We start from the raw sequence: 18568 nt of genomic DNA, 5'->3' as shown, positions 1-18568 counted from the left end.
AAGCAGCAAAAATAAAAACGCGTGGATTGCACGACAGACGCTGAGAAATTTAACAAATAAATATCTATGGGACGAATTGAATCGGTTGTTACCAAGATCTGTGAAAATAGTAACTTTTTGAAAGTCCTGCTGTCTTAAAATAAAATCTCTGACCATGAGTATTCTTCAAAAAGAGACTAGAACAGGAACTTATGTTATTATCTTGCAGATTCGATTCAGCTTCAATTTTTAAACGAGTTCACTTTATTTCTTCAGTGATCGCAGCAAACAGTGTTCGATATTTATTATAAAACGTACGGACATAAGTATAAAATGAAAATTGTTATCCGAATAATTTAAAATAATTGCTCTGGTCTTTTCGTCACTTGAATGATGCGAATGAATGACGCATAAAAGAGGAATAAAGATGTTATTTTTAACACTTCATTCATCTTTTCTAATCACAATCAGTAGCTTTGAAATATTACCTACTTTTGATTTCTAATTTTCTTCTTGCAAGGACCCATGGAGAAGGTTTTTTGTGGGTTTTTGTTGGATGGGAGTGGAGTAGATATATTATCAGATCCTCTCTCAGACATAGTATTGAAAATGTGATACAAAGTTTGAGTCATTTGATAATTTTTAGGTAATAATTCATAGTGAATATGGACCTTTAAGTTTACGAATATAGGTTCTCACTGTATTTTGTATCAGTGTACTTATGGGAAAGTGAACTATCAACATCACAGATCGTTACAGAAAGATCGTAAATCTTAAGGTATGCTTCACATTCTCCTTCACTCTATAACAGGCATTTTTGTTTTTCAAACCACTTGTCTCTTAGCCTAGAATGCTCCTTCTTAAGGGTGATTGCGAATTAACGTAGTTGCACCCCACTCCTCTGAGTGTGTAGATCGGTGTGTTCATGGGGAAGCTTAACGTGTTTTGATGGATGAAAACCCGAGTTTGGAGGAGATTGTTAATCCCCTATTGCACTTTTTTTTTATTCATTTCTGAGCTACCGGGTCTCCTTAGCATACGTTACACTAACATATTGTTTTCTTTTTTGTATACTAGATGATATTTCCCATTAAGATTTGTGCATTTAGTGAGTGACTATTTTATTTATTTATTTATGAAAGTGATTTATTTCTTGAATAAACATATTTATTATTATTATTATTATTATTATTATTCGTGAGACTTCCAAGGAGTCCGAAGGACTCATCGCGGGAGGACACCCACAACTGTCTCAACTACTACACCGAACCTCTACTACGAATCATCTCCATTATCCACCGCCCAACTCCACCACAACTAGTATTTTTTGTCTGTAAACTGTGTGTGTTCTGAGTTCTTTAGTATCTGCCATATATGTAGGATTCCGTAGTCTCAAAAATTTTAAGAAACACTTGAACGATATAAGATCGCTTAAATATTTTCTGAGAATTATTAAAAACTTAATTGGCTGTTTTTACGGATTTGTAAATTTAGTTTCAAATTTTCATTGAAGCGATCGCAACGCCATTTTGCTAACTGTACTAAATTCTTTCTCGGAACCTGTTGTCGCCCGTAAACTTAGCTACCTGGCATATACGTTTAAGACATAAAAGAAATGGTAAGAGTTGAAAATTGAATCATTAAATTATTGCATAAGTATTCCCTGATATGTATATCGTATTTTTAGTTGCGGATATGAAGAAATCGAATTGATGATAAGCGATTGAATTCAGATGTATGGAAGTTCTAGTAATGTTAAACTATCGGAAACCTTATTTTAATGCGTTAATGTTAGAGGAGATTGTTATGCTGCATTATCGAGTACTAAATATGTATAGATATCGATACACTTTAACACCTTTTGCTGAGCTTGAAATAATTTATATCAAGCATGGGCTGTACATAGCATAGCATGGGCCGCATGATGCCGGAGATAGGTACTGATACTGTTTTATTTTTATGTGGTAAGATGGTTTCATAAAAATGTCCGTTGATTTTTTTGAGAGATTTTACGAAATTTTCATATCATAGGTCATATGAGTATACCCAGAATTATGAAATTTGAGAGCACTGCCACACAAAATCGAACATGGAATTGTGTCGTCCCACTTCAGGCCTCATATAGAATAGGTGGAATTCTTGCATACAAGAAAATAAAATATATTCACCACTTTAAAACCAACCTTTACCATAGGTGTAATGCATTTTGGTAAGAAAACAGAAGCATTATTTACTTGAGCAGCCAGATTTATAATGGAATACGTACTTACTAACTTGTAATTAACTAGTGGTTAAAGAGATGTAAGAACTGTTAGCACATAACTTATAAATTTGATGACTGTTTCAATGAACATTTGTAAAAAGAAAAAATAACTTTCCTGTTTAACCAGATGATATTTATATTAAATTTGGCAAACTGATTAATTAATCTAGGAATGTATGTGTACATAGATATTTGTGCCTAGATCTTTGGACGAAATTCTTTATTTAGTGTGAGGCAATGCTTGAAAAAAGTTTTTCTTTTTACATTTTCTGTAAAATGTAAAAAGAAAAACTTTTTTCATTGTTCATTGCTAACCTACAAATATATGATAGGTTTCCAACCTTTTTGTGGGTGGGATTCACACACAAAAAGAAAGAAAACTGCTCATAAATGTAAGTCACATGTCTTTCTGTTGCAATTTTTATGCTTATTTGGAGTTCTAAGATTAAAGATCTTGTTTGGTCTCCACAGAAGTGACTGACATATGCAGCTCTTTGCTCAGCTGTTTGCTTAGCTGCACTAAAGGTACTAATATAACAAGTTGAATTATAATAGGGAAATAAAACATTAAAGAAGTCTTTGGAAATGTTATAAAACAATATGTAATTAATTCTGGTCGATAGATTTCAACATTAACCTCGCACTTTGCATGTTATATATTTTATATAATTTGAGCATAGCATACATTCTCCATCATTGTATATTACCTCTGATTGTGGAGCATGATAATGTGGTCTTAGAAGGTTCCCAAATGCAGAAATTTCATTTAACCCGTTGAGATTGTGGTTGTAAAAATTGTAGTTTAGGTTGCATGTATCCGAGAGATACATTCATTATTAGTATGTGCTAAAATGCGGTAAAACTTGAAAAAAAAAAAAACACTGCAAATATAATACATGATGGTTTATTTATTTTTAGTTGCAATTTAGAAATTATTGACAAAGAAACAGAAAAAAAAAGAACTAAACCAATACTATTCTGACATCAGAGTTTGCTGTATCTCTCATACAATTTACTATCAAATATCCATTCGACTCTTGGACTCAAGTAACATTTGCTTAATCTTCAACATCTGATGCATTATCCAATCTATATATTTTTTCTAGCCATTTTCAATGGTAAATAAAAAACAACTAAATGAATACTATACTGACATCAGAGTTCGTGGTATCTCTCAGATACAATTTACTATCAAATATCACACACCTTTACATAACACGTTAAACCAAAACCGACTGCATAAACAGTGTGGAATATCACTGTAATATATGCATGTGAGTCATGTCCTCCAAGCTATACACTGGATATGTGTAAGAATATTTATGTTAAACAATTTGTATCTGTCTGATCAGCCTTGACCTCCGCAGGGTTATTATTATCATATGAAACCTCCAAAGACTCATCGAGGGAGGGCACCTACTCTACAACTGTCCACCAACTACTATCGTCATCTACACCAACTCCATCTACTGCCGACCAGCACCACTAGTATTTTCACAGACAAGCACAAACATCCATGCATGTCCAGAGCGGGATTTGAACCTGCAGCCTTTTGGTTGGAGAGTGGATATGCTAACCACTCAGCCAACTAGGCTGGTTAAGAGAGGGTTATATGCAAAATTACAGGGCAGGTGATCATGACAAGCTTGTGGTATTGATAATAAGAATGTGTAATTGGAGGATGTTACTTTATGCCAGAAAGTTAAATGGTGCTTGAAGGAAGTATTATCAGACCATACCCTAGGAAGAAGGAAGATAAATGAGATGGGATTTAGAGAATAAGTATCATTAAAAATTCATGCTTGACTGACTTGTGTGTCATGGGAATTCATTGACTGTATATCACATCCATTCTGCACTGAGCAGGCACATCTTCACAAAATTTTCAATATTTTGTTTTTAAAATTAGTATTTGTGACTTTCTTAATGTTGTAATGAAATCTCAAAGGATTTGTTATATCATGTTCTTTTAAATATATCAGGTAACCAATAAGTTTGTGTAGGTTTTCATAATAAAAATTACACAAGTTTGTAAATTCTGCTTTTATAAAAGGGCAGAATTTACAGAACTGTATTTTGCATGTGATTGTCTAGCACAAAAAAAAGGTAATAATCATTTGGAGAAATGTCAGGGGTGCCATCCACCATGATATGCAGTGAATGATCAAAGAGGAAGTTAGTTTTCTGGTTACAGAGATTAAACTGAAGGAAAGCAGTTTGCAAAACAGGCCTTGAAACTAAACATAATTGAAAGCCTTGGAAATGTTAAGGAGATAGCACACATTTCTCTGAACCTTTCTGTGGCATGTATCCAGTGGTGAGCAATGTATTCTAAGAAATCGGGCATAGATCGGGATTGGCAGAATCCATACTTGCCATCACAGATTAACTGGTGAGTTTCTAGGTAGTGAAGAAGTTGACCAGTAATAACTTGCTCCATTATTTTGGAGAGGATTGAGGTGATGGCAGTTGGTTGGTAGCTGAAAGGTAGGATTTTGTGTAACTTTTTTGGAATGGGTTGGATATGTTGGTTTCCATGAGATCGGATAGTTGCTAGCTGAATATAAAAGATTAAAGAGACAATAGAAGACAAGTGCTAGCTCTAGAGCACAGCACTAGAGAGCAATAGGAGAGATGCCAACTGGACTCGCACAACTTTGTAGTGTTCAGGTTTTTTAATATTCTTCTTTCTTTCTGCCAAAACGCCACAGGAGGCATGTGTTACTTAGTTGCTGGTATGAAAGGAGATGATTTGTTTTCATTGTCTATGCAGGAATTAGAGGAAAAGAGTGAAGCTAGGATGTCAGCTTTTTTCTTTGGATGCTGTAACAATGGTGCCATCAGGATGGATGCTAAGTGAGTAGAAGTTGCATCTGATAACTTTTGGGACAGAAGGCACAGCTGTCATTTGGGCAAGAGATGAGTTTTCTTCTGTTGATCTTTGTGAAGTTGGATTTGTGATAGTTGATTTAAATTTATTACATGCTTTTGCGTATGAAGCTTGAGCTCTCAATGCAAGCTATCTGCAGTAACCAAGTTTTTTCTTTGACTGCTTTCATATATCAAGAGTATTGAAAGTGGAGGAGATTATCTGGAATCCAGGGAAGCTGCACAATTTGCATTCAATCATCGCTTATAGCAAAAACTTCTGCATCACGTTCAGCTTGATCAGTACTGTTGGATTAGGGAAATCGGTTGGAGTTGTGGAAATTCAGGTTTCCACACCTTTTGGCAACTCCTGTAGGTAAGAATGGCCTCGCTATTGCTTCTGCCTGGTATCTCCACCTCTGGGCCTGGCTCCCACTGAAGAGACCTCAATAAAGGTCGAAACTAGTCTGGATAGTGGCCAATCCCTTAATGCATAACATTATACATATCCGCAAGGAGATGTGTTTTGCATTATGGGAGATACTGGAATAGGAGTGTTGTTAGCTTGGTCCACGAGTTGTCCGGTGTTGTTACTACCTTACTCCAATAAGGTAGTACAACACCTACCTTACCCCAGTAAGGTAGTACAACACCATATTGGCGCAAACCTAGTTTGCTCACACTAAATTTATTATAGTCTAACTAAGTGAAAAATAAACTTTCAACTTCAATAATCTCAGGTGGTATGGTCACTTAAACAGAATGGGAAGGTGATGAAATTATCAAACAAATCATGAAGAAAGATGGAATAATAACTTACTCACAAAGAGGAACAAAAGAAAGGAACTATTCAAGGTATTAGAGGACAGGGAAGACTTCCATGCTATTTTATGAATGAATTTACAAAATTTTATAATCAGTGGCTCTCATTGAGCTACAGGAAAATAGGTTTGTGGTGGAGAATACTTTGCAAGGATAAACAAAGAATAAAGAAGGTTGTAAGTGTAGGTAAAGATAAATATGACTTCTCCATTGCTTCCACCTTAGTATGACCACCTCTGGGTATGGCTCCCACTGACGAGACCTCAATAAAGGTCGAAACCAGTTTGTGTAGTAGTGGTTTTTCCCTTAATGCAGAGCATTATACATGTCTGCAAGGAGATGTGCTTTGCATTATGGGAGATACTAAGACAAGGAGTGATGAGAGCTTGGTCCACCTTTACCACGAGTTGCCTCAGTCCTGAAGATACTTCGGGTGCAAACTTTGTTTACTTGCACTTGGATAAAGGATTAAACTAAATTTATTATAGTCTAACCAAGTGGGGGGAAAAAAAACTTTCAAGGATAAACATTTCTCGAAATGGAAATCAGCTATAAAAATTAATGAAATGTTTGGAAATGCCATAATAAACATACATAAACTGTTTCATATAGCAATACTTACCAAGACATTTTGGCTTTCAAACTGTGAGATATGGAAAATAAAACACAAGTTGTGAAGAAAAATAGATTTATTTCGTTGAGGAACTAGAACAATTCTGTGCTTATTTTAGCCGTGTTATTGAGTTTAATATTGCTTACCTTTCATGTCACACAAGGTCAGCTGCCATCTGCATAAAAGAATATAAAAAATGTGCATCAACAATTACAGTTGATCAGTTCCTGCAGACTATTCCCTAGAACCACACTGAATCTATTGAATTAACCACCAAGCTCTATTGCAGCAAGTTCAGAAGATAAAAACTTATTATAATCTGCATCTTCCCTCAAAAACCAACTTAATTGAATAAATATGGTTGTGTAAACCTTTCTAAATGGGAAGCAGGAATCCTCCAAGATCTGTTTACAACCACGGCTGCCAGCTCATCCCCCTAGATATGCTTTAGTCTTTCGTTTTTTCTAGGGTGTGTGCGTACTCTTGCATGCAAGTTTTGTACTGTACTCCTTAAAGATGTCTCTAACTGAGATGAAATATTTGCAGAAGTTAATTCTTTGTTAATGCTATATTACTCCATTAAGCTCTCCAGTATGAGATCCTCCTAGCACTTAAGCCTTAATGCTATGATACTACTCAATCATTCTGAATATAAAGAAAAAATGTTAATCATAAAATCAAAAAAACTTACTCATATCAATCTGTATATCATTTAATCTATGCCAACTCTATTCAGACACACGAAAAAGTACTCCTAAACTTATTGACACCGTCAGTGCAACCTCACTGCGTATACTACTTAATCCTCCATCTACTGCAACACAGCCATTATATGCTACCTCACAATCCATTACATACAGTGCCATCTACTGCCACTAATAGTATAATTGGAGAAATATGATGCTCCAAGTCAGTGCAACTGTGTCCAGGTGAGATGGCTGCAAGAATGGAATGGTGACAGTGTTTGAAAGAAAGAGAGAGAGATTGGGCCATCCCAGGTCAACAATGAGTGACATCATTTTCTTAGATGGAAGTGCAGGGAGTCAAATTGCAAGTGCTATCTGCAGAGGATGACTCGCCACATTTCACTGAATGTGACTGTAGGGTGCTACGAAGGATATGTAAAAACCAACATTTGTCGGCCAACACATTTAATGCCGAGTTCCGGGCATCAACTGGAACACAAATCTGCACAAATACATTTAGAACTGAGGCTCACAGTGTGGGTTACCATGGTAGGGCTGTAATATGCAAGTCCCACATTTCTCAACCAACATGTATCGTTATGTTTGGTGGTGCAAAGAGCATGTACAGTGGGGATGTGGAAGCTTGGAAAGCTATGTTATGGAGTGACAAATCATGCTGCACCCTGTACTGAGCAGATGAATGGATATGTTGTGGATGCTTGGTGAATGTTTCTTACCAGTGTGTGTAACCCCCAACTTTGAAATTTGGAGGTGGTGGTTCTTTGCAAGGATAAACAAAGGATAAGAAAGATTGTAAGTGTAGGTAAAGGTAAATATGATTTCTTCATTGCTTCCACCTTAATATCACCACCTCTGGGTCATGTTTAATGCAGTGTTCCGAGCATCAACTGGAACACAAATCTGCACAAAAAACATTTAGAACCGAGGCTCATAACGTGGGTTTCCATGGTAGGACTGTAATATGCAAGTCCCACATTACCCAACCCAACATGTATCGTTATGTTTGGTGGTGCAAAGAGTGTACAGTGGGACGTGGAAGCTTGGAAATCTGTGTTATGGAGTGACAAATCATTCTGTACCCTCTACCGAGCAGATGAATGGATATGTTGTGGATGCTTGGTGAATATCTCTTACCAGAGTGTGTAACCCCCAACTTTGAAATTTGGAGATGGCAGTGTGATGATATGTTGCTGTTTTTACTAGTTTGGTCTTATACCTCTGTTTGTGGTGCCACTAACATTGACTTATCTGAACACTGGACAATGCAATGCTTTCTGCTTCATGGGGTTTTTACAGAAGTAATTGTCTCTTTCAGCAAGACAATGCATGGTATCATAATGCTGCTGTTGTAACTGCGTGGTTTGTGGATATGAACATCACCACACTTGACACAGAGCCTTGATTTCAACCCTGTTGAATATCTGTGGGATCAACTGGAGCGTCAGGTGAGGTCAAGGGACATCCTCCATATAACAGTCTCCAGGACCTTGTTACATGCCCACAGGAAGAATGGTCCAAAATTTCCATCCCTACTGCACGCTTGTGGAAATTATGCCCCTTAGGATTGCTGCAGCCATTGCAGTGGAGGTTCTGCATCTTATTAAGGTGTGTGTCATGGCTGTATGTTCCTCACTCCATGGTGTCCATTGACTTCTTTCCAGTCAGTGTATACTAGGACTAATTTGTCTGTATTATTAAACAAAATATAGTTGCAACAACCCAGAATTATGAATTACCAAACATACAACAACAATATACCATGAACAACCATAGTGGACAACATTGGTTCCCTTACTTGTAAAGTAGCCAAATGTTTTGGTCACACTTCATAAAAACTGCATGTCAAATCTTGCTTGTCAGTGTTGATGCATTTGAAATCTCTGATTTACCCCCTAAAAAGAAGCCTCATAATTCAGACTCTCTGAAAATTCTGTCTCTCTCAAACCTGCAGTATGGCTATTCTACATTGGTGATGTGTTCTCCATTTAGCTGCATGGCTGGAATATGTCGACAATACATTTTAGCACACCTCAACAGCCAGCATCCAAGAAACAGTATTTTCTCTTCTTTGACATTAGTCAAGGAAGAGCACAAGGTTATCTAGTGGATCTTTTTCCTTTTTTGTCTACGAAGGATCGGTTCACACTGGAAGATTCATCTATCACATCACCATCACACTAACCTCCCCACTGAAACAAAAGAGTCGCATCTGGGACACTTAGCCAATGGCTTCCAATTCACAAAATCAGTAATATTCTCTGTCCATTATACTGAATCCATCTCCACCTAAAATTCAGAGCACAAAAAATCCTTTATAACCTCTTATATCTGGAACACCTCAGAAACATTTTCACACCTTGAAGGATATTCTTAAAGCCATAGTAAAAATTAGGTACTTTCATCCACTTATCTTTTGATAAGTGGATGAAAGTACCTAATTCCTCCATCATATAGCTCATTCTTTTGTATGCAGTATCTCTTCCTACTTCTGACTAGAAGAACATGAAGTATGTTATCTGTGCTGCCGCCATTCAAACTGAGATTTTATACAGAAGCAATACAATCCGAGAGATTTCTATAATCCGCCACAACACTTACAACATTCTCCATATAAACAAAAATATTCCTAGTCTGAGGCTTTTAGCAAGTTTTCATTATCATACCCATAGAGAGTGCCCCAGAACTGTAGGAGGCAAGTTTTATGTAAAAATAATAAAATTTCTAAAGAAGGTCCATGTTAGTAAAAAAAATGTAAGTGGTTCTGGAAAGAGTGATTCTGTAATATTTTCCCCTTTTTTGTGTTTTGTTCTTTTTATTCTATATTCTTTAGTTAGGTAATTGGTATACTGTATAAGTGCAATATAACAAGCAGTGCAACTGTATAAGGACAGTTGCACTGCTTGTTCTTGCACTTTACTCACAATATAGAACCAATTTTTTTCGAGAATTTTCAAATGTTTCCATTGAGCATATGTCACATATTTATTGAAATAAATATGACTATTTGCTTTCTTTCCTAGCGAAATATCATTATATGGATCATCACATTTCAGTTTTAGAAACGATTTTTTTTTTATTTTGTTTTATGAACAACAAATGATGTTATATTGCATAACTCGGTTTCCGATTGTGAGTCTTTTTAGTATCAAAAATTTATCCAATGATACCACTTAGCTTTTTTTTTCTTTTGTAGGATGCATATTACGATAATATCCAGTGCATAACCACCACAGATATGTCGAAAATATAATATATAGAATGATTAAAAATTTATGCTCATTTTGAAGATTTTCTAATGCTTATGCCCCCCCCCCCCCATCCTTTCCTGGAATTCAGTTACATAACTACTCTAAATTTCTACAGGTTTGAAAATGTTTCCAGATGGTATTCAAAATCTATTATTTCATTTTAACATTTAGACAAAATAAATAAGGCATTAATATTGTTGTACCCTGAAGCTTCTAATTTTGTACTATTTCTTTTGCAATCTGTTCTATTGTCTGCTGAAATGATTTGAAATTTTAGAAATAATATGCTATATTTTTGCCATGGGGGTTTTTATGCATACCTGTTTATATGCATGCCACACAAAAGAAAGTCAAGTATTATTATTATTTTTTTTTTTCTTAAAATAATTAAAATAGTTTTACTTTTGCTTCTGCTGCTGGTTGCTAATTTTGAAGTAATCTGTGTCTTAGAAATACTTGATTGTAATCCTCTTAAAGTTTATTTTTCACTTGGTTAGAGTATAATAAATTTAGTTTAATCCTTTATCCAAGTGTGAGCAAACAAAGTTTGCACCTGAAAGTATCTTCAGGACCAGGGCAAATCGTTGCAAAGGTGGAGCAAGCTACCAACACTCCTATCTCAGTATTTCCTATAATGCAAAACACATCTCCTTGCGGATATGTCCAACGTTATGCATTAAGGGAAGGGCCACTACCCAGACTAGGATAAAGGATCACACTTGGATAAAGGATTAAACTAAATTTATTATACTCTAACCAAGTGAAAAATAAACTTTCAACATCTTTCTCAAAATCCAGAGTAAATTATTAAAAAAGGGTGGCACACCAATTGGCAATTCCTATAGGTAGAGATGACCTGCTAATGCTTCTGCCTGATATCTCCACTTGGGCCTGGCTCCTACTGAAGAGACCTCAATAAAGGTCGAAACTAGTCTGGGTAGTGGCCCTTCCCTTAATGCATAACGTTAGGCATATCTGCAAGGAGATGTGTTTTGCATTATAGGAGATACTGAGATAGGAGTGTTGGTAGCTTGCTCCACCTTTGCAACGAGTTGCCCTGGTGTTGTACCACCTTAACCCAGTCCTGAAGATACTTTCAGGCGCAAACTTTGTTTGCTCACACTTGGATAAAGGATTAAACTAAATTTATTATTGTAATCCTCTTAGCTGGAGGAAAAGGTAGAGGCTTAGATTACTCTCAGTGCTATTGAGAAAGATAAGAGAGAACACTTAGTCAGAAGGGACACTAAAGGCCTCAAGCTGTAGTGTGAGATACATCAAGAATGTCGTTTCGTTTTCAATTGTTGATTAGTAGACATCCTAACATAGAAAAAAATTATTATTATTACCCCAAGACCTCATAGAGTCCAAGACTCATTTGGGAAAATACACACATTTCTTTTACAGGCTGATGCAGTATTTATGCTAAAATAAGTTCTTAATTTATAATGATCAGTTTCATTTTTATTATCAAAAAATTATAAATTTTCATACAATTATCTTGAAAATGAGGATTTTTATTATTTAAAAGATAAGGAGCATATGTATAATCTTATTTATTTATTTTTTTTTGGTGGGGGGATGTTATAGACGTATTCAATCTGCAGATATTTCAGAGAATTTATTTTATAACTTCGCAAGACATCTGTTATAAACATAAATCACTTGGGGAAACATATCCATTCATTTTAGTGTAAATAGTAGCAAAGGTTTAGCTATTTCAGCAATGCCACATGTCTAAACTAGAAGAAAATGTTGTTATATCTGCTGATGTTAGAACTCTTATATAAATAATTAAAGGATTATCATATACAGAATGATTCAAAATTTATGCTCATTTTTTCTGGCATTTCTGATTTTTTCTGACATGATTTCTCTATTAGTTATAATGTAATCAATATACAGATTTTTACCATCTTACGGGCAGAGATTTCTTCTTTGTACTACAAGAAAAAAAAATCAGACAACACAAGACAAATATGGAGTATTTTCTTTTTCATTGGGTGAATTTATGATGTTCTTTCTTTGTATTTTGAAAAGAAAGTACAATTTTTTTTTCTTACTATTTTTGCCATTATAACATCTGATACAATTATAAGAGTGACATTTTACTGTTTTTCTCCCACATGAGAAAAAGAAATATGACAATAATATTGTTGATTCATCGAACTTCTGTAGAGGAAATTTTTAATACAAAACTTTGTAATTTAAATATATATATATTTATTTATTATAAAATTGGAGAATATCTGAACTAGCAGAAAATATATACATATCAATTTAAATCATAACCATTAATTTCATTTTGTAATGACCAATTATACAGGAAACCAAGAATGTGAAAGTGCAAAGAACAGTAGATTACAATATAAATTAATGGGATACTGTATGGGGGACAGCATGGTTTTGTGAAGGGTAGATCATGCCTCAGTAACTTGCTCACGTTTTATAACACAGTGACGGCTGAACTGGATAAGAGTAACGGAATTCTAATCAGTAAACTGCAGCATATGAGAATTGGATATAGGGTTGGTGAGATGGATAGGAGGGTGGTGATGGAGAGATATCAGAGAGTGGTTTATTCAGGAGTAGAGTTCAAAAGATGGCCTGTGACTAGTGGTGTGCCACAGGGTTCTGTTCTTGGACCACTACTGTTTAGGAAAGGATCCTTTCCTATATCTACGATATAGGAAAGGATCTGAGAGGAAGTGTTCACTTGTTTGCTGATGATGCAAAGTTGGGTAGAGCAATAGTGAGTGCACAGGATGTCAAAATTTTGCAACGTGATTTGGATAGTTTGGAGGACTGGGCTAAGGAGAATGGGTGTCAATTTAATGTGGAAAAATGTTAGGCTTTGCATTTTGGGGTGAAAAGATTAGCAGCAGTATATCACATTGGTGGAACTGTACTCCAGGAGATTGACGAGGCCAGGGATTTGGGAGTGTTGGTGGATAGGGAGTTGAAGTTTAGGGGGCACATTGCAAAAGTAGCTAAATCAGCACCATCAAATCACTTGGTTGCTGAAAAATACTTTAACAAGCAGAGACAAACAAGTTATTCTTCCTCTGTATCGATCCTTGATAAGACCCCATCTAGACTACTGTGCCCAGATATGGGTGCCAGGGTTTCTTCTTGATGGGGAGGAGGTGGAGAGGATCCAGAGACGAGTGACCAAGATAATAGCAGGACTATGGAATGAACCTTATGAGAACAGGTTGAAGATTTGTAGGCTGCAGAAATTGGTGGATAGGCGGAAAAGCGGTGATATGATTGAGACTTTCAAATTACTGAAGGGTTTCTATAAGATTAATTCAGAAGATATTTTTGAGAATTGGACTGGTAGTGGGAGGATTAGGGGCCATCCACGGAAGCTTGGTAAGAGTGTTTAGAGCTAGGTTTTTTTACTTGGAGAGTGGTAAATGAGTGGAATAAGCTGCCAGAGTCTGTTATGGGTGCCATGACTGTAAATGAGTTCAAGGTGAAGTATGATAGATACTGTGTAAATGTTGAATAGTTGTTCTTGATATGATGTTAGGTCTCCCTCGATGAGTCGATGGACTTCTTGGAGCTGCAGTAATAATATTAAAGAAAAAAAAAGTGATGTGATTAAAGAATTTCATGTTATTTTCTGAAAAGCAAAGTCACTCAAACACATCCTTCTGGAAATCTGTGAAGTATTCTTCGAAACATGATTTTGAACAATAATATAACACATACAAGTAGAACTCGGCAACCATTTTTTTAAAATTAATATTTCAAATAATTATCATGAATTAATTTCTTCAAGAACAAAGAATGTTTTGTGCAGTAAGTGATTAGAAAAAATTAGCAAAAAAAAAAAAAAAAAAAAAAAAAATAAATAAAAATTAAATTGGTTCTCCAAGGCAAGGCAATATTTAAGTGAAGAAACTATGCAAAGGATCTTTATTTTGTCCAGGCATTAAAATTGCTTTGTACATCGAAAAGAGAAAATAAAAATAATTTCTATCCTTTAGTTTATCCAATATAACTAAGATTCAGTTACCCAGCATAGAACGAGAACTGCATTTCTTGTTATAGGCAACTGAGACGCAGCTGTGAGCGTGAGATAATCTGATTATGTGTTCTCTTCAGCATGAGGGATTACGACACCTTCTAACGGACATGCTGGCCGAATTGCACTTCTTATCTTGTTCCTTCAACACATAGCATGCATCGTATCCATATTTAGCTGGATGTCTATAGACATCCTGACCGGCTGAGGGGTTAAATATACTTTGGGAATATATATATATATATATATATATATATATATGTCCATGCAGTTAGCCTAGTGACTTTGCATTTCGCAACCATATGCCTGGGGAATGAATGTCCTTGTTCGATTCCTGTCGACGACATGAGGAGCTTAAGGATCTTCCTCAACCATAGCCAGGTTAGCTGGTTTTTCATCCTGCAAGCAGGCAAACCGGCCCCATGAACATGCATGGATTACAGTCATGAACACTACCCTTAGAGGACGCAGCAAGGAGTGATGAACTGGCTGCATTAATTTTGTCATGAACCCCTCATTAGGGGACTCTACCTATCCTAGAGGGATGGATGAGATCAATCAAATATATATATTTTTTTTTTCTGTCCAAGTAAAAAAAAAAAAAATGTGAACGTGTGTGGATTTTGGATAAAGAAATTATGGTAAGTCTAATTATGGATCTTTGTGATGATCACATTTTCTGCAACTGAAGATGTTTTTTTTTTAAAAAAAAATAATAAAATGCTTTTTTAGAAAGGGGAAGGAAGATAAAATCCATCACTAGTAGATAAAATCTTACGTTCAAGAACCACAGTTACTTGAATATAAGATTTTATCTACTAGTGATGAATGTTCATCACCTGTGAATAGAGCACAATTTCTGTTCATATTTCTGCAGTAGTAAAAAATCCAATCACACATTGTGTTAAAAAAACACAAGTTTCTAATACTTTTATAAAATAATCATACACTTTCAATACTGCAACATGATGATGTAAAATTAGTGTGGCATAATAGTTAATCAGGGCAGTGTAGAGTCTGCAGAATGATATAAATATCAACATAGTATGGAAAAGATAATGGGTATTAGTAGTCATGCACTTTAGAATAGAAAGATTAACAGGCTTTGTGCTTTGCTGTTGAAGTTGTATTTCAAGAAATTTATGAAGCTTGATTTGCTGGGGTAGGATGTTGGTGAATAGGTAGTCGAAGTTTGGAGGACATATTGCAAAATAGCTCATATGATTACTTGGTTTTTGAAGAATACACTAACATGCAGATAATATACAAATTCACTATTATTCATTTTTATAAGAATTTGATATGACCATATCTGGTACCCAGATATCTTGGAATAAGGAAATGGAGAGGATCCTGAGACAAGTGACCAAGGTAGCGAGTGGTCTGTGGAATGTTCTCTGCAAGAATAGATTGTGAGTTTATGATATAGAAGTTAGGCAGAAAAGAAGAGATATGATTGAAATGTTTAAATTATTAAAAGGATTTTCTAGGATTGTTAGAAAGAAAAATTTTCGGCATTTAGCTAGAAGGTAAAGAATAAGGATTCTTCTCTGTAAATTGAGCAAGACTAACCAGTCTAGCTCAATTTACAGTAAAAGCTGCAGGATTGGAGTTTTCAGAAGAGTGGTGTATGGGTGGAATTGTTTGTGATATTTGTACCATAAGGTTTCATAAATTAACACAAAAGAGTGAATAATATATTAAAAGCTGTGTTTTTCAAACTTAAAATATCAGGTTAGTGGTATCAGGCATTTGAGTACAAAGTAGAACATGAACAATAGAGCCATTTTATGTTATATATAGGAAAAGCGAAGTTGCTTTTTTTTTCCTCAGTTATTCCTTTAAGTTCTGTGTATAATGTCACACGACTTTTACTGTTTTAAATAACCCATTCTTGTTCTACTGTGTATTCAACTGCCTGATGTCACTGGTTAAAATATATGGCTTTTAAATATGTCATTCACTCTTTTTTCCTTTTGTTAGCATATCAATTTATGTATGAATAGAATGTGTTATTATCACTGTTGTTGATTGCCTTATCAGTGAATGCATTCAGGGAGAGCTACAATAAGTATTATGTGGATAGTCTGGGCCTCCCAGTATGTCTTCAGACTCCATGAAAATTCCCATTAATAATATTAGATCATTCATAATACAGCAAAACCTTGTGCATTTTAAACATTTAGCCACATAAAAGAATGTGAATCATTATATGGACAGAACACCACTACAAATTACTGAAACTCAGCAATTTTGCCTAGTGATGTCAAAAGTTAGTTCCCCCTGAGTGTGATGTCTGGGTATTAAGTTATATTGCAGTAGGCTCCTTAAATGTTTGCTGCTGATTTGAAGGTTGTTACATTTTAATCTATTGAATCTTAATTGCCATTTCTCCTAATTTCTCAGGCATATTTAAAGAGTGATGATGATGAGCAAGCAGCAATCTTCGGGCATATTTAAAGAGGATATTTCCCTGTGGAAATATCCTCTTTAAATATGCCCGAAGATTGCTGCTTGCTCATCATCATTGTTAGCTGCCTTTCTTTGCTTCTGCTGATTTTGGCATTACCATTTTCTGCTGTACTTCCAAAGGGTTATTACTGACTTCCTATCAACAATTTCCTATCAAATTAAACTGTTATTTGTCAGTCTTACATTCATTTATTCATTCTAAAGCTAATACTACTAACTGTATCAAATTACTCAGATTTTGGTCTTATGCAGATCTTTGTCTGCGAGCTATTCTGGCATTAAATACCTATGTTGCTAATGCTTTCTCTTTTGTTCTGTTTAAGTAACTCACCCACTTTAGATTAGCTGTTCACACATTGAATCCTAATGACCTCAAATTTCTATAGTATGTTTCTCTTATGTACACTTAACTATGCAAATTGTATATACATATATAAGTAATGGTTTGAACACTATCTTGTATACTGTTTAATGTTTTAGTTGATTTCTCTCATATGCCATATAAACTGGCTCTCCATTATCCCAGTTTGCTATCTTCACTAAAAAAAATTTTAATTTTTTTTTTATTCTTTTTTTATTCTGTTGGTTTTTTCATTGAGAAATTTTTTAAAAATGTATGTTAATAATATGCCAGCCTGGCTGGCCGAGTGCTTAGCATATCCGTTCTCCAGCCAAAAGGCTGTGCGTTCGATTCCTGCCGTGGGCATGGATGTTTGTGTTTGTCTGTGGAAAAACTAGTGGTGGTGGTCTGTGGTAGATGCCGTTGGTGTAGTTGTGTCAGTTGGTGGGTTGAGTGGTGGAGACAGAGTTGTAGAGCAGGTGTCCTCACTCGATGAGTCTATGGACTCCCTGGAGGTGTCTAATAATAATAATAATTATTATTTTTTTGTAAGTGGGTGAGATAGACTGCATCATGTAGACTTAAATAAAACTGTTATATAGGATAAACTGTATATTGTTGGTATGGCACCCACTTGTAGCAGAAGAGTGGCAGCCAAGATGCCTTTGTTGGGCAGGCTAAATTTCATGATTTTTTCCAGTGTAGAATTTGTGAGACATTGGTTGCAAAAGTTAAAAGATCTGTGGAAGAAGAGTGAAATGGGTGTAATAAATGTTTTCAGAGTGAGTGCAGAGAGAATGAATTATGTGATAAATAGAGTGGAGAGTGTTAAAAGAAGACTGAAAACTGTAAATATCAGTAATAATACTGAAAGTACAGTGGGGGAAGTGCAGGTGAACATAGAAGACCTGAATAAAGAAATAGTGTGCTTGCATGTGGTCTTTCACAGGACAGAACACATGATTGAAAAGCTGTAAAAACACCAAGAAATTGGTCAAACTGTTTAATGTTTTAGTTGATTTCTCTCATATGCCATATAAACTGGCTCTCCAGAGAGAAATACAAGAAGTTTGAAGCAAAAGAGAAGAGTGCATGAATAAATGAGAGAAAGAGCATAACATAATTTTTTATGGTGATTCCATTTCATAAAAGTGCTACAAAATCTTTCCCTAGTACAAAAATTAATATTAGTAATGCTGTCAGAATGCATAACTGGAAGGTGA

General features: G+C 35.3%; 1 protein-coding gene across 1 annotated transcript in view; it reads left to right on the top strand.

Moving 5' to 3' along the window:
• Positions 1-1457: 1457 nt before the first annotated feature.
• The window catches only part of RpL5 (ribosomal protein L5), a 101055-nt gene continuing 83944 nt past the window's right edge, over positions 1458-18568 (top strand). Inside the window, exon 1 of the mRNA XM_090394978.1 lies at positions 1458-1597. Within this exon, the coding sequence (XP_090251104.1) occupies positions 1595-1597 (3 nt within the window). The 5' untranslated portion in view covers positions 1458-1594. The remainder of the gene's footprint in view (positions 1598-18568) is intronic.

Source organism: Typopeltis vanoorti, chromosome 1 (assembly GCF_054136105.1).
Source record: "Typopeltis vanoorti isolate ZY-2024b chromosome 1, IOZ_Tvanoo_1.0, whole genome shotgun sequence".
Lineage (NCBI taxonomy): Eukaryota > Metazoa > Arthropoda > Arachnida > Uropygi > Thelyphonidae > Typopeltis > Typopeltis vanoorti.
The sequence above is the reverse complement of the archived record's forward strand: the minus strand, read 5'-3'. Positions and strand labels throughout refer to the sequence as shown.